The following is a 23,963-nucleotide window of genomic DNA, read 5'->3' on the forward strand; positions in this document are numbered from 1 at the left end:
GGTATCTTCACTTTTTTAGAGTTTATACTAATTAATTTATGTTGTGAATTGGATTACCAACTTGCTCCAGGAGGATAAATGGAATATCTGCCTATCCTCAAACTGGGAAAGTGTCTGAATCTGTGAAATGGAGCTGTTCACTACCATTGCTCAAGAAACTGCTGCCTTTCTGACAAATTCCCTACGAAGATGCTACTTGAATATTTTTTAGCTTCTACAGAAGACAGACTATGGAAATTTTACAAAAAATAATGTATGCATGGAAATAATAAATCAAGTCTTTAGTAACATTGGAAAGAGAAAACATGTCTCTGATTGTTTGGGAGATACTTAGAAAATCTTGTTCTATGAAATACCCTCTTATCACTTCTGTCTGTAGAGTTCCTTGAAGATAAGACACTGTTTAGTCCAGCAAGATTGTGCTGGGTTTTTGAGGTGAGAGAGGATTCGCACTGTAAAACATCTTACATTCGAAATTCAGCTTTACTGATGGATCTTCTATGTGTTTTTTCTTCTGTAAGCACGCAAGTTTGAAATTTGGGAAGAGTGTTGATCATTCCATAAAGTAGCAGGTTGCTCTAAGGTGGGAATTTTCCCTTTTTATCCCAGCTTCTCTTCTGTGGAGCTGTTTAATTTGTTAAGGGTAATAATTTTGTTATTTCTTAACTGAGAATGAGGAGGAGTGCAGAATCAAATCTAAATAGTGCTGTTACATAAAACTCTAGTCTGAATGCAGTTCTCAGTAATAATTAAAAATAAACTTTACTCTTATTTGAGAAACATAACTTTTGAAAAACATAAGTAAAGGTTCATTTTTATTTTCTATAACTTGGATAGCTGACTGTTACTGTAAGTAATAAACCCAGGCTGTGGAATGGGTTTATTACTGGAGTTATTGTGTAGGTGTAGGTTGGATGCACAAGTGTATGAAAGTTTCTTTAGAATATAGACAGGAACAGTACTTTCTGATTTAAATATTTTAATACTTTCAGGACTCGGGTCTTGTAGAGCAGGACTGATCTGCTCTGGGAGTGTGAAGTAGTCCCAACTGCCAAGTATAAACTGTCAGCGGGAGCTGGTGAGAGGGAGATGCCTCTCTTGGGCTCATGCTGTGGGGCATAGGTGGCCTTCTGTCCTGTCTGCAGAGAAACAGTGGGACCTTTAACAAGCTCTGGTCATCAGCTGCCAGTAGAAACGCACCTGAAGATCCCTCTCTTTATTGCTCTGAAACACAGCTTGCAGCTCTTGGTCATGTGAAGAGATAGGTGTATGAGTACCATCAGGAGTGCTGCCAGACTTGCCATAAAAATGAAGAAAAAATGTTTCCTATCTGCTTCTCTTACTTTTTGTTGGGAATTTGTGTGCATGCCTCAGCCCTGCAGTTCTTCCCTTTGACATGCTTTCTGGCTAGAGGAGGCAAAGCAGAGCTTTGCTTGTGTGCTGCTGCTTTATTTGCATATGCTTCAGAACGAATCCAGGCACTCCCTTCCCTCAGGGTCTAAAAATATTGCTGTTGCAGCAGTCTGCTTCAGGAGTAAGATCTTAATTGCATCAAGTGGTACCTTGCTGGCAAGGATAAGACCTCAGACTTTATTTTTCTGCTGAAGAATTGTTTTCTTCTTTACCTTGCCTCATCTGCTGGGGTTGGAAAATGTTAAACACTTGTGCAAAAATAATGAATTATTGGTAACCTATTTCGGAATACTTAAGACTGCAATATATATCTTTTGGGGAAAAAAAATCATTATATTGGATTTACTAGTGCTTTTTCTGATAGTACTATTTTGTTTTTTACTCGCAGCTCTTTAGCTTGCAGCCTCACAGTCAATACATACAGCTTGCAAAGCTTTGCTTGGTTGTTTTAGAAAGTTATTTTGTACCTAGTACCTCTGATACATTTCCAGGGCTGTAATTTACTACCTAGGCTTTGACATAATGCTCAAATGGTATATGCAGGGTGGCGAAGAGTCTGTTGCTTTCCTGATATATATTAATTTGATGTTAGATAAATGTAACTGATGTAGAGGAGTGAACTCTGATTATTTGAAAGAATGCCTTTATTGAATTTAAAAATTTCTTTATAAGTGGACTGTTCTGAGATTAGAAATATCCAGTATTGTTTTCATAGTAGGGTGGTTTGGGGACTAATTAAGAAAATTAGAAAAGTCAGGAGTCTGATGTTTGGGTATGGCTTTCTCTTATGTTGCTTATTCTTTCAGGTTAAACAGCAGGGAGCCTCATGTCCTTGGGAGCATTCTTGTCTGAGGCCCCTTACAGCAGTTAGCACCAACTGCTTGCAGGCATCGGCTACAGGCATTATACCTAGGCTCTAAAGGTGCCCTTCAAACCTTGAACTCTGTATTGCAAGGGAGCACTTCAATAGAGCTGCAACAAATAGTCAGCATATTCATGGTTGCAAGTTATACGTTTGAGATTAAAAGGCAGTAGTAGTGAGTTCAGTCCAAAGACCTGCCCTGTAATAGTGGAATGAAGGCCAATTTCTGGGACTAAATATAATACATCCTGAGGGCATCGGATACTTTCTTGGAGATCACTTGATTTAGTTCACTTTTGACTTGAGGGAGAAAGTATGGCAGGGTGGAGAAGAGCTGCAGGCAGCAATACTGCATCACACTTTCTGTGGTGGCAGTGCTGGTTTCTGCTAGTTTAGAAGTGTTTGTGGGACTATGGCTTGAGGACATAATTTCCTAGCCAATTTAAGCCAACATCAAGATACAACAGGGCTTTTCTACAAGCAGGTCCACCCCACAGCAAGAGTTCAGGGGGGCCTCACTGGTGGAAAGCTAACACCGGCACAGGGAACGGAGATGTGTGTTTAAGGAGGGGGCTGCAACTGGAAGCATCACCTTCAGTGTCAACCTGAGGTGCCTGCAGCTACTTTTACCGACTACCAGTTTTTCTTCCTCCATGCTGTGTGGAAAAGCCTGTGTAAAGAACAGGACAGCTTTCAAGTGGTAACACTGAGCTAGGTCATACTTGGTCTCTGACTACTTTGCTTCTGCAGAGGGGAAGTTTTGAAACTCCCTGTTGGGGTCTAGAACAGTGAATCATCAGAAAGTCTTTCAAGCTTGAAAGATCATCAGAGTACAAGGATTGCTCTAATCTTACAGGGATGACAACATTGCCTTTGTAAGAATGCAGACATTACAGGTAAACTAAGATGCATCACTGTGGGCCTGTTTGTTCCTGGTTTGCTGTTTCTGTTAATCTGATCTATTATACAGTATTTTTTAATTGCTAGAAGCATGTAATTTCGCATCCCCCACATAAAACAGTAATACACTTTAAATTCTGAATTGAGGATGTATGTATACTGTTGTACTCCTCACTGTCATCTTGAAAGTTTTCTTATTTAGGCAGGCTTTATGTTTTAACTTTTTTTTTTTTTTTGATTGTAACAGTGATTTTCAGAGGGAAGCTGTGAAGTCATTTAATATTACAGAAGCATTTATAGCATGTTCGTAACTGAGGAAACAAAATCAACTTTGTGCTAGCATGCTGTGAAGAAATGATAACAGGTCACACAGTTTGGGCAAGAGCAGGTGGGAAGCAGAACTTCTTGAGCTGTTTAGCATGGAGGGGAATACATGTGAAGGTGCAGGCTGCTTTTTTGGCAGAATAGGAAGAAGCCTTGCTTACCTGGCCACAAGCCTCTCACGCAGGCCTGTTGGAATGGACTGGGTTGTCTGCTTCTGAACCACAGACCATTTTGCATGCACATATGTTTGGGAGAGCTGAAATAGAGTTTGCTCAGATGAACAACTTGTGACACTCAGACATAAGATTTTGACCCCAATGATATTGTAGGGCCAAATTGTACCAATTTGTAATAAAAATAACAAAGATTTTTGACGACTCATTTGGTATATTCTCTCTTATATGTATGGTGTGCTAGGGAGGTATGTGTAAAACTCATCCAGAGAGCAATGTTCTGAGTTGTTGATGAAACAAAAACCTGGATTCAAATCTTGTGTCTTCGAACTACTGGAAGAACTGGTGCATATGATGAATCCCCCAGCAAGGCTACTCCTGCTGCTTGGGCAAATATTGCCACCAGCTGGCTGGAGGCTTGCTGTCAGAAATCAGAGCAACTTCTGACTGTGCATAGTGTCTGCTGTGAGCTGAGTGTGTAAGCCAAGTGGGGGATTAAGAAAATCAGTGATGCTAAGCCTATGGTGTATAAGTGAAATAAAATGGCTTTTGATGGTATTAGTGTCTCTAAAGCTGCTGGTTCCTTATTCCTCAGGTTTTGCTTTATTTTTCTTTCAAATTGTTTACAGAGATTTCTCCAGTTTCATAGCAAAGTCTTTTGTGCATAACTAAGTACTTCGAGAAGTATGTGTGGGTTGCCTAGACATTTAGCATTTTTATTTCTTTGTGCTTGTCTGAGAAATTTTGAATGTATTTTTGTAAATACAACTGAAGTTCTTACATGCATTGGCCAAAATGACCTGAGATGGTCGGTGTGATCTTCTGCTGCTCAGATGTGTGTTGGAGTAGTCTTTCTCAATATCAGGTTTCAAATACCAGATTTAGGCTCCTGTGTACCCATCTTAGGTGTCTGAATACTTCAGAGGCTCTTAAATATACTGGGGTTCTTTGTCACTAGAAGTGGTTTGCAAGTTTAAGGTGGTATTTACTGCTTACTTTAGGTGGTGACAACTAGACTTTGACTGATTTTTGAGAGATGTCTGTCTAGGGAACAATTGGGTCACCAGGGAGAACTTTATATAGGGAATTTAGGACAGTGCCTTGCATACTTCTGGTTGGAAAACACAAATGCTGGTATTAATAAACTACAGCAATTTGTTCTAGTGTGGACTTCCTCTAGGGTCTTAAAATCCCAAGTGCTTTATGTGGAAAAGAAAACCCAATTAGAACAGGTAAGTTGCTGCCCTCTTATTGAGGAGGCATTGCCTGAGGCTGTAGTTTATTATGTTATTCTGGTAATTTCTGTAGGATTAGAAAAGATGATTTTATCAGTTTTACATGTCTGGGTTGTGTATCCAGGGAGAGGGTTTACCTCAGCTACATTGGATTAAGAAGAGATCTGAGTTTGAAAGAAACCTGAGGGAACCAAAATAATGGTACATGAAGTGTTTTCCACTTCCCTTTGTATAAAGGAAATATGAAATTAAACTGGTATAATTGTATGTCCTGAAACTTTTGTGGTGAGATGAAAGTCTTAGTGTATCTTTAAGCAGTCCTTAATATGCTGCTCTTGCAAGTGTCAATTCTCTGATTAATTCTCTGTAATCAAGTTAAACAGTTGGACAGAAAAGTTGATGTTAATTCTGCAGTCATGGAAAAACTTTAGCAGGCAGAGAATACGAATGTATGCTCTTCAGAAGGCTTGGCTGTTGTATAGCCGAGGGAGTTACTCTTAAGAAGATCTCAAAGGTTGTAAGTCAGCTTTTCCTGTAAAAGATTGCCTCCTTAATTTGATTTCCTTGCCTCGTGGAATTTTTAGTTAGTACAGTTTTTCCCCATGAAAATATCTACCAGAATTTGGGATTTCAAGTTACTACTTTGTAGTAGTAATTAAATATATTATATTGATCACTACTAAATACATGTATTACTGGTTATATATAGATCCAAGTTTCATAATATGATTAAAAAACCAGTCCTTTTTCTGAACAGAGGCGCTTTGAGGAAGCATTTTCCTTCCTGCATGCATGGAGAGGTACTGAACTGCCCAAGGTTTTGCAGATTGTTGGTGGAGGAAATTAAAACTGGGATGCTTTATAACTCAGCTTGTTGTACAGCTCTCTGTTTGTTAGTGGGTTTTTGGTGCTGGCCAATCCTGGTCAGGGGCTAAAAATATTCTATTCATTCTAGCTCTGGTCTTTTACTTTAATCTGTTAGTTATTGTTTCTACAGACAGAATTATTTTCATATTTCTATGAAAACTGTATACAAATCAGGCTTGATCAACGTTTTCCCGTTAAATTAAACTCCTATATCTAGATCTGTAAAAGCCCAGAAATATAATTAAGCCCTCCTGACAACCTCTGTGTGTGGCAGTATTGAGTGCAGTAACCTTAAAATTGTGATAAAATATGCTGCATAGATGTAGCAAGGGAAGAAGCAATCTTTTCTGATGTAAAATGAGATTTAAGCCTTGGTGGAATGGAAGTATTGTGATGAGACTTGGGAAAGTGTGTGCCATTTATTAGGTCAAACCCAGATTTTTGTGTTTTTTTTTTTTCGTGTGGAGTGTTAGTCTTTTGTGTGTTAATAGGAGATCCAAGAGATGCCTCTTATCAAAATAAAACACAGGAAAGGATGAAATGCTTTTAGTTGGGTTCCAGAATATCCAACAGACTTGGAGATAGGTGGTGGGTTTTTTTCCTCTCTTGAAGAGCACTCTAATCTCTTGAAGAGCACTCTAAGCCTGATGTTTCTTGTTGTTGCACAGAATTCAAAGCTGATAAATAGACATGGTTTTGAATAGTAGGGGAAAAAATGGGATTATAATTTCCAAGTTCAAGAAAAGCACTTTTGTTGGGTTTCAATTATATTAGCTGAAATTTTGTTTTCTACTTATGTGGTTTAGTTTGCAAATTTAACCTTCTTGAAACAGATTTCATTTATGTTCTAGTGTAGTTTCACTAGTTATTGTTTGTTTCTGTTACCTTGACTGTGCTGCCTTAGATCTGCAGTGGAAAGTTTTGCCTTACTTTCTTTCCCTTTTTGGCTGTGTGGCAGAAACAAGTTATCCAATCTTGTCAGCTGTTGTTTGATTACATTTTCTTAGATTTTTTTTTTTTTTAATTTGTTTGTATTTTCATTTTTTGTTTCCTCAGTGGAGCTTTATACTAAAAACAACCTGTCACTCGATTTTATTATATTTCATTATTACTTGTGAGCATTAGGCATGGCTTATCTTAACGTAGCCCTTTGTATTCAACAACTTTGTATGTATTGCTACCATACAGGAAATTGTTATGCAAAGTGTGGCATGAACACAAACCTGTCAGCCTTATATTCGTGGTTGGCAAATATAGGTGGGAGGAAAGGTAGAACAGTACTAGGAAGGTCATGAGATGTTAGTCTAATTAGCATGGTTTTGGCAGAGAAAAATTGTGTCATGTTGATCTGAGAAGTCTTTGAACTTGTCATTGTTGTGGACAAAGAAGGAAAAAAAAAAAAAGAATAAATTAGAGCTTTCAAAATACCTTTGACAACTTCTTATCCAAGAGGCAGTTGAACAAGCTGAAGGAGTCGTGAGATGAAAGTGAAGGGTTTGTTTGTGTAAAAGGCACAAGCCAAAAAAAAAAAAAAAAAAAAGTTTTAATCTTGGCAGATGTAAGCTCAAGAATCCAGAAGCTGCTCTTGAGATATTCTCTAATGATCAGTATAGCAGCTGGCTAGTAAGGTACTGACACTTTTATAGAAGACACAAGTAAGGACCAAACTTTTAAGGAAAACCAAAACAGGCTGACTGATTAGAACAGGGATGGTTTGGATTTTACTAAGTATAAAGTGCAGTGTGTATAGAAAGAATTAATGTGATCTGCCTGTGTCTTACAGAGCTTTACATGGAGACAGAAAGGGTGTTGGGCATCTGTGTGTCAGGTTGAAGGCAAGTCTGTGCAGTTGGGTTTTAAAGATAATGTACAGTGGCATTGTAGAAACTATAGCTGCTTGTCTCTTAAAAGTACAAAACTTAGTAAGTTTCAGGAAGTGATTCCATGTGTAGATACACATATATACCAGGATTATTGATTGTGTAAGGACCTCTTGGAAGAGAAACTAAATGCTCTGGCTTTAAACATAAACTCTCAGAGGACAAGGTGGGATCAAATTTAGAGGGCAGACTTGAATTTTAAACATTTTCGCATGTCTGAGATCAGTCATCAAAATCAGAAAAAATAGTTTTATAATGGAAATTTTAATGTGGAAATCATGGAGTAGTCTGTAGCTTAATCAGGTTGGATAAACCCACCAAACCCTGGTTTCCTACCCCAGGCAAGAGTAGTATTTTTCTAGATTAAAATTATAATTGGATAAAAGCTCCAAATATATCTTGCTTTCTTCCTAGTACTTCTTTTAAGTGAAGAAAGGGTATTTTAAACCAGAACTTCATCCAGTATGGCAGGTAATAAAACTTGAAGGTATTTGCAACTACTGCCTCTTTATGTGTGGTGATATTTTCATAATTGAGAAGTAATAAATAGGTTTACAGATCTTGCATATCTCCTGGGAAGTGGGAGGACATAACATCAGATTAGTACAGTCTCTTGTGCGTTTGACATGTCCATAACTGTTAAAGATCAAGCAAGGTAACAGTAAGAACACATGTAAGATTTATGGACAAGTTTTGAGTGGATCCTGTCTTGTTTTAGCCAAAGGAATTGTTTCCAGATTACATGAATGAAAATGATGAAGTTACTTGGTTACTCTGAAGAGGAATGCCCCTAGTTTCAATAAGCTCTGATAGAGGGAGAAGATACTTTTGAGGACAAGACCTGCAGATGGGATTTCTTCTTTCTGTAATCCCCTGGGGAAGGTAGGCAGACATCTGGTTAGCGGTCTTATATTTAGGATGTTAAGTAGTTGCATCAGGTATCTTTCTTGTTGTTGTTTTTTTAATATTAAAAATATCTGGTCATTACAAAGTGTGTCACCAGTTGCTGCTGGTGCTTTTGAGAAAACAGTTTGTGATGTGAGTCATAAATCAGGTCTGCTGGGTAGATTGTAGGGATTTTTAAATAAATATAGCTATGTATCTGTTGGGACAAGATAATGTAATTCTTGTTATTTCTCTGAACCGTTTGACAGAAGCCTGAAAGCTAGAAACTGCGCTGAGAAACATCAGGGATCAGAACTGGATATTATTTGGCTATTATGACATTTATTGCACAAATCTTGTTATGCGTTCTTGCAGTGGGTATCTTTAAGTATATTCCTGTCTATTCACAAGCTCTGTATACATCCTCAAACTTTAATGTATCTTTTAGAGATTCTCCATGCTTTCTAACCTTCTTGGAAATAAAGCACCATTAGGGGTCAGTCATGTCAGTCGATAAACTTATTTCAAGCAATGGTTGAATGGATAAATGTAGAGGTAGGATTATTCTCTTGTCTTTTTCATTGACTTTGTTAGGTATAATACAGAAGGTTCACTGGAGTGGTGTGAACACTTTCTGCAACAGAAGGACATGCCTTCCGAATTTTTTATATAACAACAGAAATGTACTGCTACCAGGGGTGTGTCTCTTGTGTTTCTTGAGTGACAGTCTTTACTAATTAGCTGAAGCAGTGTACCACCTTAACCTCTGTGTACCGTTTCCAGTGTCTAGCACTTTGTGCAGAACACTGCATGATGTAATGTAAAAAATTTGTCATTTCAAAGCAGTTTACAAATGCACATGTTCCTGTTATTGGAACTGATGCATTTTTCTGCCAGTAAGCAAAACAGTGAAAATAATATGATGAAAGCTGTCCTTTCTCTGCTTGTATGTCTGTAAATGAGATTAACTTCCCTGCTGAAGCCAGGCTATTGATAGATAGCACATTAATGTGATTAACCAGAAATCAACACAGTATTTCATGTGTGAGGGTTTCTGAAGGGGGCAGAGTTTTTCATATTTCTGAAGTGTGACCAGGGAGCATTGACCTCCCTGGTGTTCCAAAATAAACAATACCTGACTTTGCATTTGCAAAGTAATGCAAAATGTGTAAAGATGGCAATGTTAACTGATGCAAAAAAGGAAAGCAAGACATGTATGAAAGTTTGCCTGCATTCTAATGGGGAAAATATGATTTAATGCTCTGTCACTTCTCATTGAGATTTGTGCTTGCTTTTAGCACTTAAAAAATATTTATTTCACTGTTAAAAAAACCCAAACCAATGTCAGGGAGGAGCAGGAAGGACAGGCTGAAGGAAAGGCAAGCTGGGAGTCAGTGGTCACAACAAGGCAGGTAGAGACAGTTACCCTCATTGATAAGGGCATAGTCCCTCAGTATTTTGCATGAGGCAAACAAGTTATGTCTGGTGACAGTAACCAGGTTTGGCCAACAGTCTAGGCCTCCAGGCAAGTCTATAGTGATGATCTGAGGTGAAGCAAGGAAGACAGTGGGCCACGGTCTGGATCAGTGGGGTGCATGGCCAGGCACAGGCATGGCTATAGCATAGCTCAGGCGAGAACCAAGGACAAATGCCTTAGTTTGAATGCAGCTCTTGAGTGAGGGCGAGGAGGCCCCAGACAAGACTTTTCACACCTCTTTTTTACGCACTCTTCACAATAGTTTTTACTGGTAAGACTTGCCTTCAGGAATCCCAAACACCTGAAACCGGTGGCAATGTCTGGAGCAAAGACAGAACCTCATTAGAGGAGGACCAGATTAGCAAACATTTAAACAAACTGAGCATTGTGGGACCAGTCTTGATTGTCTCAGAAAGGTCATGATGGTTGGAGGAGACTTCTGAAGATAGGAGTGGCATTTGCTTTCCTGCAATCCTCAAGTAGGGCAAAAAGGACTATCCAGAGAATTACAGGATGGTCAGCCTCATCTTCATCCTTGGAAACATGATTGACCAAATAGTACATTTAGCAATACTTCAGAGTTAAGGGCAGGATGGCGATTTGAAGTAGTTGGTGTGGATTTACAAAGGGAAAATCATGCCCAACCAACCTGAAAGTCTTCTACAAAAAAATTGACTCAGTTGTTGGATGAGGGGAGAGCAGTGAATGTTGTTTATCTTGACTTGAGCAAGCTTCTGTCACTGTCTCCCATTCCATCTGATAAAGTATGCTCTAGATAAGTAGACAGTGAGGTGGACTGAAAACGAGCTGAACTGCCAGGCTCAAAGGATTGTGATCAGGGACATCAGTGTATCCCAGGGATACTGAGGCCAGCTTTGGAGATATCCAGAATGTGACTGGACACAGTCCTGGGTAGCTGGCTCTAGCTGATCCTACTTTGAGCAAAAGGGTTGGAGTAGTCAGTGTCCAGAGGTGCCTTCCAACCTCAAGGATTCTGATTCTTGATCACAGGCAGCTGCCAAGATTGTGTTTTTTTTTTCCTACAGCTTGAGTTTTTTCTACTTAATATCTGTTCTTTAATAGATTGCTGGATGACTTTTTGTATGGTGCAGGGAAAGGATTCATTTCAAAGCAGCTTCTGAGCTTCAGCATACCTACAGAGCAGATTTTGGCATTTGTGTGAAAGTTTCACTCCGATGCTCTTCACTAGATACTCCAACTGTTAAAAAGTACCGAAGCATGGCATAAGCTAGCTATCCTTGCTTTCTCAGCTCATGTGTTGTCCTAGTTTAAGTAGTTCTTTTATCGGAAAAGTTGGCCAATGTATATAGCCATAGAGAAAAGGTAGATAGAACCTGCCAGATAAATGTTTTCATTCTTAGTGACATAAAAGAATTATAGACCATGCCATGCTAATCATTGTTATGAACTTACTTAGGTTGAATTTGGTTGAAGCTTTTGTGGTGGATCCAGAACTACGTCAGTGCCTTCAGGAAGATCTCTTACGTCGCTTCCCCGATCTTAACCGGTTGGCAAAGAAGTTTCAGAGGCAAGCAGCAAACTTACAGGACTGTTACAGAATGTATCAGGCTATTAATCAACTGCCTAATGTTGTACAAGCACTAGAAAAACATGAAGGTAATGGTATCCCTGTCTATTTTCAATGTTTTATAATACTCCGATGATGCAAAGAAATAGTGTGTAGAATTCCAAAGATTACTTTTTTCCTGTATACTTTTGTTGCAGGAATAAAGATTAAAGACATTTGAATTTGAAATGAGCTGAAATTCTGAAATGCTAATCAGATACTTAAACATAGCCAAATTGTTACATGAAAAAGTGTTCCAATTAGTGTATAGTTGAAATACTTGTGTTGGGTGATGGTCTGGTAATCTTTGATGTTGACTTGTGTCTAAGAATTCTTGACCAATTGTGTGTGTATTAGGGTCTTACAAACAAGACACCATTCATACAGGACTGTTGTGTTCCTTTTGAAGACACTTTCCACTTTGGGTTGTAATTAAACACAACCAGTTTAAGCATTATCAGTATAATTTGAGTGGCTTTTTTTTTTTTTTTTTTAATTGTAACGCTCCTGTATTTGATAAGAGTATCATGGCAGGGTCTCTACTGATCTTCATTAGTAGGAAGCTTGATGCTATGACAGGCAAGTCTAGAAAATACAAAGGTTACTATTTCTGTTCCTTTTCTACGTGTTACTGAGAAAATGCAGAGTAAGATAGTGTCAGTGTAATGGGGGGGGTGATTCAATACAGCAATTTCAGTCCTAGCCTGTCAGAAAACATATTTTTGTAGAAGCCCATTAATTTGTTTGAAAATCTCTTCACATAAAGCAAGCATCAAAGCCTTAAAGAGAAATACTTTTCTTCCTGTGTTTGAGTAGACAGTAATATTACACAGTATCTTATACTTTTCTGTACTGTAGTTTTAAGACTTCAAGTAATGAAACTTATCTTCTAAAATAATAAGCTTAAATTATTTCTTGGTTGCTGGCTGTGTTATTTTCAAAAGCTGTTAAACTCTAAAAGTGGTAAGAAACAGGCAGATAATTTTTTTGTTTGTTTTTTTAGAGCTGTGCCATGCTTTAGCTAGCTTAGTCATACCCTTTTGGCTTTTCCAAACAGGCTCTGCTTGGTTTTGCCTTGGCATAGAACTCTTGGATTTCCATCTTAAAATGAGGTATTAGTTCAAAATGCTTGCTTCCTGTCTTACTTCTTTTTCTATTAGTTGTCATTTGGATCAACAGAGTATCTCTGTCATAACATTGGGGTAGGAAAACAATTCCATTTTTAGAAGCTTTGAGGAGCAAGCTGTGTTAAGGCAAACTACTAAGCTCACCATATGGAAAAATTAATAGACTGCAAAAGGTTCTTGCTGTTTTCACATGAATTGGTTGGCCTTAGTAGGACATTCAGCAGCAGTGTATCTAAGATAATTTAAAATAGGTGAAACGTGTTATTTTTATTTTTATTTGTACTTGTACACCCTTTTTTAAAGTACAAGAATGGTCTGGTAATTTTGAATGTATGTGACTGATTCAGACTGGATCTGATAATTTTCCTCTTTAAGACTGTAAAAAAATCTTTTAACTTGTCAAGAGATGGAAAGACAAAGTTTTTTGACAATTCTTAATATCTGCCAGTTTCAGAACTTTCTTTTCTTGTGAAAGGCTGTGGGGAGATACAGCATCTGCACTGCAAAATGATCAGCAGTGATTGCCTTTCCCTTAGTATGAAGCATTGCTTTGAGATGCTTGTTTTTATGGATGATGAAAGCTGAAGAGGGCGGGTAATGAGTGAAGCAGACTCTCTTTTTTTTTTTTTTTTTTTTTTTATAAGATGGGAAAGGACCCCGAGTCATCAAATCATTTTGCTATAGTTGGCAAAAGGGAGTAGTTCATTACTCAAATTGCTGGGGCATAAAATCTAGGTACTTACAAGATGTCTGTCTTCAAGAAGCTTCTGAAGTATCTTCCTTCCCATCTCAGACTGACATTATTTTAAGCCTGTAAATATGCAGGATACACCTGGAACCCAGCACAGAATTCCTGTATTTTTGCCCTTTTGTATACAGTGGCTTGAATACACTCTTTACTGCTTTTGGAAATTCCTTTTATTACATGTTCCAGTACTGGTCTTTCCATGACTCTTGCACTGGTGTGTTATAACCATGTTGTGATTGAAGTTGTCTTTCTCCCATCCTTTCTCACTTCCAACTGATTATTCCCCTACTCATACTGGAAATTTGTTTATCTACCAATGCCTGATCTTGCTCACTGTTAAATTTTACTTCATTTCAGTTAGTCCAGTTTTCAAGATCAGTTAGTTAAGTTTCTGATATATTTTGTTCCAATTTCGTCTACTGATATCTTCCACATTGTATATCTTAGTGAATTTTATAAGCAGCCTTCTTTTGTACATAAATATTATTAATTCACCCTTCTTAAGAAGATAAATGCTTGTATGAACCCTGGAGGAACTGGACTGCTGATGTCCTTACAGCTCACTAATCTTTTGCAAGCCAAGTGATCGCCTCTTTATCTGTCTTCTGATCACCATATCAATCATGAATATTTCATTTTAGCATCACATATGACCCCATATTGAATACTTTAGAAGAGCCTGAATTAGGTCTGCAGATTTCCATTTTGTTAGGCAGTCAGTTATCTCAGGCAGATGTTGCACTATACAGACATGATCTGCCTCTAGTAAACCTGTACTATATTTTATCCAAAATTCCATTTTGCTCCTTGTCCTTTCCTCATAATTTTCTCTAAGACCTTTTGTACCATCAAAGTGGCTGGTTTAAGTGTGTTTAGTTGTCGAGTTTTGTCTGTTTTCCCTCGATTTCCTTCTTTACTGTCTCTTTTTTTATTTTCTAGGTTAGTTTAGATGTGTCTTAAAGGAGAGGGAAAAAGAATGTGACAAAGCAAGCAAGAGATTTGGAATAAACTTATTTCAGATCTCTCTTAGTTTTGAAGATTTTTAGTTAACTGAAGACTCCATTTTTACAAGTCAAATAATCTCTCAACAACACGTAATTTTTTTTTTCTTTATTAATAGATACTAATCTGTTAAGAGCTTTAACTTTAAAAGCTTGGGAGAGTGGGAAAGCAGAAAGGCACAGGAGGAAAAGGAACAAACCAAACTTTTTCTTCTTGAGTTACAGAGCTGAGAAGAGAGGTTTCCTTGAGTAATCATGTCCTCACTGTGTGACTTCTATAAATTTGTATGGAAGTTTTTTTAAGAAAGATTAGGACTTTTTCCATAGTCTGGCAAGAAATTGGGAGGCTCTGAAGGAGCCAGAGCTTAATTCTGTGTTAATGTGTAAAGCCTTGCCTGTAAACATTGGAGGCAAATATCATAATTCTGTATTTAATCCATCGATTTTAAGCTCATAGTATTGGATTCTTTTTAAGGGATTTCATGTAAATCAGTCAATAATGCTAATCTTTCTCTGATTAAATCATAACTTGAGGTGGCTGCAAATATGTAAACATTTGTTTACTGACAGCATTTTCACAGCTGGCTGCTGGGTAGGTGCTTCTTTGTAGGCCTGAAGAAAATAATTCTTTCACAAAATTGGCAATATCTGTGCATGCCAAGTTAACTGTGAACTGCATTTTGTGTTTGATGCTTACAATGTTCTATGGACTTCCAAGCCATATATGTGCTGTGCAGTTGTATTTGGTGCTACATAGTATCTGTGCTAACAAAATATGTTGGAAAAAATTTAATTTTGATGACTTCCTGCTTAGTGGAAAGATCAGTGACTATAAAGATCTGGTTAGAGTAGATGGTCTTTTTTTTTAAGGAAAACAAACCCGAACCCCATACAACCCAATTTCTATATGTGTCCATATGGTAGCCTACCAAATAGTCCCAATTTTTTGTATTTTTGAAAAGAAAAATTTAAAACTGAGTGTGGATGATGAGACTTCAACTTTGTATCTCTAAAACTGGTTGCTGTAGAATATCTGTTCTTGCACATAAAAGTCTGAAATGGCTTTAGTAAAAAGTGTAACGTTCAGACAGCAGGTTTGTTTTCTAACTGTTGTTTGTAATTTTACTCATACTAGAAGGGAATCTCATACTAGAAGGGAATTAATACCACCAAATGTGAACAAAGATGACAATAGGTACAAGCTTAATCAGAATATAAATTGGATAATGCCATTTTTAGAACAAGATATGCATGTGTGAGAGAATCATAACCAGTCTTAATAAAAATTAACCAGCTATATAGTTGTACTGTTCATCTTGGATAAGTAAAGTTGTGGAGTTTTGTGAATGATTTGCTTGTTCTTAACAGGAGCTCACCAGATGTTGTTGTTGGCAGTGTTTATAACACCTCTTAATGATATCTACTCTGATTTCTCAAAGTTTCTGGAGATGATAGAAACAACATTGGACATGGATAAGGTATGTGCTGGTGTGTGGGAGGGGGTTTACTTAGCAATTAAAGTTTCTTATTGAACTTTGCAATCTGCTCTACACTCACTAAATTTAATTGATCATTTATATTAAGTAGTTAGAGATAGTTTAGCTGTGAAATATATGAAGACTGTTATTAGTATAGCAGTTGAATATCAAGAGGATATTCACCCACTGTCTGAAATTTTCTAGCTAATGAAAAAATGCTTTGGGTACCTGGCTGCTGTGGACCTGAAACTATTTTTTAAAAACCTCACCGGTATTAAAAGTGGGGAATTTATTTTGTCACTTTCCTACTTCTTTGTATTTTCAAAATTATTGTGCTATATCTTAAATCTGGAATGTAGCTAGAATATGTTTATTACATATTTCTCTGCTTCTGTCAAGTTCATTAGACTTGGTTCTATTTGGTGGGATTACGTCTTCATAACTAGCGGTTTGCTTTTCTGAAAAATGATTGACTAAGGTATAAAGTCTGACTTTATTTTCCAGTGTGAAGACACATTTCTCACTAGAAAGAAAGCTACGGCAATGATCTTAGCCTTTCATCTACACTTGCTTATAAAATATTACTGGTAATAGAACTATGCCTGCAAGGGAAAACTGGCATTTTTTTTTCAAAGGGAAAAATCGGCCAGAGAAAGCTTGAAGAAACATTCATATTCCTTAAATCTGTAGTGGAAGCGAGAAGGGATGAGTATGAGTGATTCGTTGTTGTTTAACATTGGACACTTAGGATGCAGGCAAAAACATGAACTGTTGCTGAACTGGTTGAGATGATGCCAAGGTTTTCAGTAAGTTTTTCCCATTATATTTGTTAGAGAATTGGGAGACTTATTTTGAAATGTACATGCTTGGTTAGAAATGTACTTAATGTTCCTTTCTCAGTAAGATGTTACAGTCATTTTGGAAAACTTGGGAGGCTTTTGATTATTTTGTCAGTCTGTATGAGATCTACCTAATGACCTGCCAAGCATGGTAGTAAGGGCAAAAGGAACTTTTGAAACTTCAATGCCTTTAAAATTTTGAACATGCATATTTTTCTCCAAAGGCAGAAGCACCACATTTTATCTCTTTGTATTGTGTATGCATTCATCCACTGCATTTTGCTGTTTAAGGAAAGTCTGTTTGATTGACATATTTCTGCAATTTATGATATATGCTAATGAAGAAATTTATAGCTTTGTACTAGTTACAGACCATCTGTTGATGCAGTTTGTATGCCCTGGGACTCTGTTTTCTTTAAAGCTAACAGCTGTTCTAAGCCTTCACCCTTCATAGTCCAGCTCTTCAAATTTCTTTTCAGTTTCTACTTTAAAAATGTTTTGTTGTCCTTCTAAACAGAATAACAAGGCAGTTATTTTTAATCAAGTCTCATAGAATCCAGTGTGTCAGATTTGGTTTTTTTACCTTCAAGATACTGGAAAATGGCTCTAGATAAGCCAACACTGGTTTTACCAGAAGAATAAATGTTGTCCATATGAATGCTAAAACTTGAACTTTGACTTGAAATTCCTCCTCTAGATTTTTAGGGCGTTCAAACAAAATACCCAGCTCTATTCTGAGTGTGGTTGAAGGACAGGTTGTCATAGCAACTAAATTATGTCAATAATCCATTCTAATATAAAAAGAAACATCTAAGTTCAGAAAGTGTGGGATGTGGTTATTCATTTACCTAGCTGTAATAAAAGTTGAGAAACTGTCACTTCCATTTCTGTCTTTCATGGAATCATAAGAGACCTTTGAAAAACCATCTACTCCAACCTCCTCAAGTAAGGGCAACTTCAAAGTTTGTTAGTGCTTTTGGTATATAGTATTTTGTTTTGAGTATTAAGAGCACAGCCCTTTACAGAAGGACTTGTTTTTCAGATTAGCTAGCTAGTTCAACATAGTCACAGAGTCTGCAAATTATTTACTGTCACCTCATTCATTTGAGCACCTCTTGAAAATGTGACTCACTTGGGTCTTATTTCATGTAAGTAAACATATGCAGGTATGCAAGTGTTGTCAATGATGTGATGTTAGCCTGCTACTTACCACATTAAATATTTTATACTTCGAACATTCATTTCAGAGTAGCTCTGAGCAAAAACTTATTCTAAAAATTGCAGTGTGATTAGTAGAACAAAAAGGAATGTCTAGCTGCTGCTTATCTCTATTGCGTTAACGATTTGCTTTCATGATAACCCTTTGCATGACTCCTGCCAGTTAAAGGTTATATATAGAGTGAAGGTGGTAGCAAGAGTGTTCAGACCAATATCTTACACGTGTCTATTGCATTCCTTAATTTCTGAAGCAAATTTAATGTTTGTATTTAAGGCAGTACTGAGTTGTAGTTTAGACTTAAGTGCATTTCATTGATCAATATATCAGTGAAATATCACAATGGTGATGAGTGTTTTTAGTCTTATTTTGGGGAGATGAGAAGGGAGTGAGTTGGGTTCACTGTTAATTCATTCCATTTTTATGGTGAGGTGTAGTCTTACTGGACCATAACTGATGGTGGAGTCGTTAGGTACAAAGCACCAAGAACTCAAATACCCCATTCCTGTTAATGCTTGTCCTGCCAGATTGTTGGCGCTGTGGAAGAGAAGTGAATTTTTTTTTTAAAGTGATTTACCTAATTATATCTGAGATACTGCTGTAGGAGGAGCACAGCTTGAGAAGAACATTAGTGGGTAATATACTTGTGGATGCCTGATGGTATTAATTAGTAGCACAAGTTTTTAATATTTTTAGTAAACCGTAATCATTTTACTTCCTTAGCAGCTTAGCTGAACTTTAATTAAATTTAAAATGTTTTCTATTCACTTGATCACACTTGGCTTTCACTTGGGAGAGTGTGGTTAGATAAAGCAGTTCTGTTTGTCACCTGCTATGGGTTACTTCATGAGGCCTGAATGAGGAAGGAGCTGCCCTATAATAGTTGGGGTGGGTAGTGCAATATATTAGAAGCTGGTTTCAAACCTGGATCTTACACATTTTTAAATTCAGATTTTTCAGGCTGAGGTAATGGGATATAGACTGCTGGATGCCCTAAAGACTTGGTATCTACACCTGGAAAAGCCACTGGGTACTTACCCTGGGGCTAGAGTGCCTGGTCTGCTGCAAACTGCTTCTTGAACTGCTACACTCCCTAGCCTAGACTATTAATGTAAATGGAAGCTGAAGTAATTTTACTTTTAATACTCCTGTTGTGAAACTTCATGGCAGTTTAAATTTTATTTCTTGGGCACTAGCAGCCTTGGGTTCATCACAAGTGTGTTGGAGCCGTAATGGAGTTAGCAACGAGCACAGGAAAAGTACCTCCATCGTCGTGACTGCTGGACTGGGTGCTGGGTGGGGCAGTAGCATAACTGTTTTGCACATTATAAGCTCTAGCCACATATGGATCTTCGCTTGCAGTGAAATGGAAGCTTGCTTTCAGCAAGGAGGCCCTGAAGGGTGGAAGTGTGGGGCACTTTTGGTTCTGGTCAGCCTCTGACACGGCAGCCTGGGTGAAGGCTGGAACTGACAGCCAGGCTGGGTGGCCTTGCTGGGGCTGCCGGAGTGTTACGAGTCCTTGGGAATGATACCTTCCTTCTCCTAAGGTTATTGGATTTCTGCAGTTTATTCCAGGCTTCAAATAATTCTTTGAAGCTGTGAAACAAAATCACTTTTCATTTCAGTGTGAACCTTGGTCGTCTCATGAAACAATAGTGACAAGGGGCTGGCATGTGTGGCATTTGCATCCCGGCATTTTCGGTTTCTATATTAGATCCAGAATCTGCCCTACAAATGGTCTTTTCTGTTGTATGCTGTCATAAATGTTCATTGCTGTTCTTTTAGCAGAATTATTAAGGGGTTGAGAGGAACAGGCCTATCAATAAGGACAGAACAGGGCATGAATTTGTTTGTATCCCTTTAACACCTCCAAGTTTCAAGATGGTCCTCTAAAATCTCATAATCCATTATTTTGTGGAGTCCACATCTCTGGTTAAGCAACTGAAGAACTTTGCCACTGCAGTGTGTTTGCACGCAGCACAACTGGAACCAGAATGGCAGGCTGAGTGTAATGTCTTGCAGTGCTGGCAATCACACAGAGAAAAGAAGCATCAATGTTTCAGTTTTCCATGATGCAACTTCTGTGGAAGATCAAATTATCTGGTGGGAGAAGATCATTCTCAGAATGAAGTAGCAATCCTTCGAATATACAGTATGCTATGCAGTTTCTTCATATGATAATTTACTTCTCCCCCCATTTCAAATTCGAAATGTATAAGCCCTGTGGTTTTCATGTCCAGATTGGATTCCCAGGTCTTTGTTCCAAGTTGCTGCAAAACCTGGGAGACTTCATTCTAATGCTTTTACAGTTGTTTTGATGATCTGCAGATTTGAAGTTGTTCTTGTGCTTAGTAGAACAAGATCTATATGGTGGTTCTTGAGGTTACAGTTCCTGTTACTCAGTGCTTTCTGGAGTGACACTTTTGTTGTCTGGGAAGGAGTAAAGGAACTGTGAACCTCCCTTTCCTCTTCCTCCTCCTCTTGCTAACTTACACTTGTGGGTAAAAGTGAAATTATATGTAAACCACTCAGTGTGTTTTGCAGAGTATTTGCAAAGTATTTGCAGCTGCTTTGTGTATATCTTTGCAGATAATTCCCAGCTAAGGGAAGCTTCATGGAAGTCTTGTATTGGTTTGAGTTTTTTAAACTTCATTAGATTAAATATATTACTAATATGAAAGCCATTGCTTATGTTCCATGTTGGACAACAGTGCTAATATTTTGTGGATTGTAAAAGGTTGTATATTATTAAAAGTTGAATTTCTTTCATTTACCAGTTAAAAGTTGTGCTTGTGAATTCAACTGGAGGCTTGTAAGGTCATCAGAAACACACACCTGGCAGAAGCATGGGAAAAAAGAGGAAAAAGATGAAATACAGTTTATTTCATCTGTGCCTCTGAAAATGTTTAGCTTGGAAGGAAATGTGTATGCTTTTCAACTCAAGATAACAGGGTTGACAATGGGTAGGATTTTTGGTGATATTGTGTAGGCTGCTTCTGTAATCTCCTGAGTGAGCTTTGGGCAGGAATTACTGTTTCAGAAACTTGTATTTCCAAAGATTCCTTGTTCTGAAACTTCTCATCCTTTTACACTCTGTCTTGATTAGATGTATAAGTCCAGACTGACATGCAGATTATGTGCATAAAAGTTTCATTTCCTCTTGACTTCCCTTTATTCCCTGCCCACTGCTCAGTTATTTGTGTGCAAATAAATGTGCAAACTCCATTTCAAAGTAAAGTCTATTAATTGGCAGATTTTGTATAAGTATCTTGTATAAAGCATCTTATTTGTGAAAACGGGTGTTTAAGATATATTTATTTTGTAGTTGAATCAGACACCAGTTATCACAGCATTGCATTACAAAATTATACGTATTAAAAATTATTTAAATAAATGATTAAGTAAATTCATTTCACTGTCTATGATCAGAGAGGTGATTTGATTTTTTTACTGCCTATGTTCATACGATTTTTTTTCTTGTTATTCTTCCCTAGGTGGAGAATCATGAATTTCTTGTCAAGGCTTCTTTTGATCCTAATTTGACAGAATTAAGAGAGAAGATGAATGAACTGGAAGAAGAAATGCAGTCCTTCTTAAAGAGTGCAGCCAAAGAACTAGGTAGGGTATGAAACTGCCTTTGATTCTTACCTCCTTTGAATATGTTTTGAGATTGTGATGAAAATTGGCATAGAGTAGTTAAGGGATATTTGTATTATTATATTATTAGTTTGGGTGACTTCAATTGTTACAGTACAATCTGTTGAAAACTGAGTGATTTTTCATTTATAATTTGGCTAGGGTTTTTTAAGTATGGCATTCCAGAAATTATTATGTATGTTGCAAGATGATGCATAATTAATTTTGTAGAACTATAACTCATCTAACTCTTGGCCAAGCCTAATTCTATTTTGTATCGTTTGAGGACATGAATTTGAAACTCTTCTCCCCTCTGTGCATTCTCCTGAGTGTCCGTTCAGCACATGCTAGTTTTCTTCTGAAGTTCTTTGCAAAATGTAATGTGTAAGCAAATGAGACATTTAAAGAATTGATTACCATATGCAAAAAATTCCATGTGCAGCTGATGAATTGGGCATTCAAAGAGCAACTTAAAAAAAATAAAAATTTAATGCAAATATTGCAAGGAAAACTGGTAACGCCATATTTATTTTAGGTTATACCGTTAAGGGCTTGCATATTTTTTAGTTGTGATTTTTTTCAGTGTAAACAAGATACCTAGGTGAAAAGAAGGAAAGACAAGATTGTGTAGGGATGGAATGAGAAATCTCACCAGCAGAAGTATGTCTTAGTAAAAGGATCACAAGACTACAGCAGGAATACAGAATGTCCTTTCAGTGTGCTATGAACATTTTTCGCGTTTCTGGAGAATATGTAGCAATACAATAATTGTGAACCTGATTTGAATATGCAGTTTGAGAGCATATCAAAGTAAGAGCAGAGAATGAATCAGTAAACTTCTGTTAGGTCTGGGTATTTCTCATACCTGTACAGAACCAAATCAAGTATAGAGAATAACGTATCCAAGGGAGGCTACATCATACAAACTGGGGATTAGTGAGCAGAATTAGTGCAGGCTGCAAGATTTTTGATAATACAGTTGTTTTCTTTTTTCTTTTCATCTAAAAGGTTTAGAAGCTGGCAAAAGTATCAAACTGGAGACAAATTCACAGTTTGGACATCATTTTCGAATAACTTGCAAGGAGGAAAAAGTTCTTCGTAACAATTCAAAGTACGGAATAGTTGATACACAAAAAAATGGTGTGAAATTTACTAACAGGTATGAGATCATCTTTCAAGCCTATTGTGAAAGAAACAATTGTTCCTTTCTTTATAATTATGGTGATAAACTGGTTTCCCTAAAGCTCGAATGGCTGAATTTTCACCTTTTTAATTGGCTCACAGATTGAGATATTGAGCAAAACTGGCATGAGGGAGGAGTAATCGTACAGTTTCTGTTAAAAGCTGCATTCTCCATTTACTTTGCCAACTGTTAGCTATTTTTGGTCTTTTGACATGGGCTAATTTCTCTGTTTTAGCTGCTGTTAGTAGCATAATTGCATTCACTGTGAATATTTATACAGACACTTTCACAAGCTGCAATAGGAAAAGAGCTATTTATGTTTATCACCAAATATGAAACGTAGCAGTTTGCTTGTTACCTCTTTTTGCTTCAAATTGCACTGTAATTTCTGTTGATCCTGTGTATTGGACTTCAATTCTGTGGGCCTATAGATAAAGCTTTTTGAAAATTTCAGTCTTCCGACTAATTGCATTGATGCTGTTTCAGTGTCCTTTTGTCTGGAGTGCAGTCCTGGCATAGGTCCACCAAGCAAAAAGTCTATACTTTGGTTGAATTTTTAGCTCTCCTAGAGCATTATAGAAGGAGCAAGGGCTACCTCAGTCATCAGATGTCTCTCCTTCTGTACTTCATTGTTTTTACACAGAGCAAACAAAATAGAAAGGTGCATATGCAGAATCAGGTAATACCTTGGGTTGAAAGCAATCTCTTGAGGTTAACTGGTCTAACCTCTCAAAAGCAGAGCCATCTTGAAAATTAGATTCTATCTCACAGTTAGATGAGGTAGCTCAAGGCCTTGCCCAGGTGCCCATCCTTCAAACATCCTTCACAATGTGGTGGGATGCAAGTTCCAATGCTGAACCACTCTTTGTGAAAACTTTCCTAATCAGGTCTAATGAGAATTTTCCTTGCAGAAGCTTGGGTTTTTACTGTGCACCTCCAAGAAGAGTCTGGTGCTTCCAGGCTGACTTCAGATTCTCTCAGCCTGGGCAGGCATCTCGCTCAGCCTGTCCTTGTATGCCAGGTGCTCCAGCTCCAAGTCTTTGTGGTGGCCATATGCTCCAGGTTTGATGTCTCTTACACTGGGAAAGCAAAACTGGAGACAGCACTGCAGATGTGGTCTCACAAGGGCTG

The 23,963-nt window shown here is 37.6% G+C and overlaps 1 protein-coding gene across 1 annotated transcript in view; it reads left to right on the plus strand.

Annotated features, from left to right (window-relative positions):
• Positions 1–23,963, plus strand: part of MSH2 (mutS homolog 2) — a 52,139-nt gene that overhangs the window by 13,604 nt on the left and 14,572 nt on the right. The window contains exons 6-9 of the mRNA XM_026845601.1: positions 11,455–11,654; positions 15,849–15,958; positions 21,508–21,631; positions 22,658–22,808. Of these exons, the coding sequence (XP_026701402.1) occupies positions 11,455–11,654; positions 15,849–15,958; positions 21,508–21,631; positions 22,658–22,808 (585 nt within the window). The remainder of the gene's footprint in view (positions 1–11,454; positions 11,655–15,848; positions 15,959–21,507; positions 21,632–22,657; positions 22,809–23,963) is intronic.

Source organism: Athene cunicularia, assembly GCF_003259725.1.
Source record: "Athene cunicularia isolate RWA chromosome 3 unlocalized genomic scaffold, athCun1 chr3_part1, whole genome shotgun sequence".
Classification (NCBI taxonomy): domain Eukaryota; kingdom Metazoa; phylum Chordata; class Aves; order Strigiformes; family Strigidae; genus Athene; species Athene cunicularia.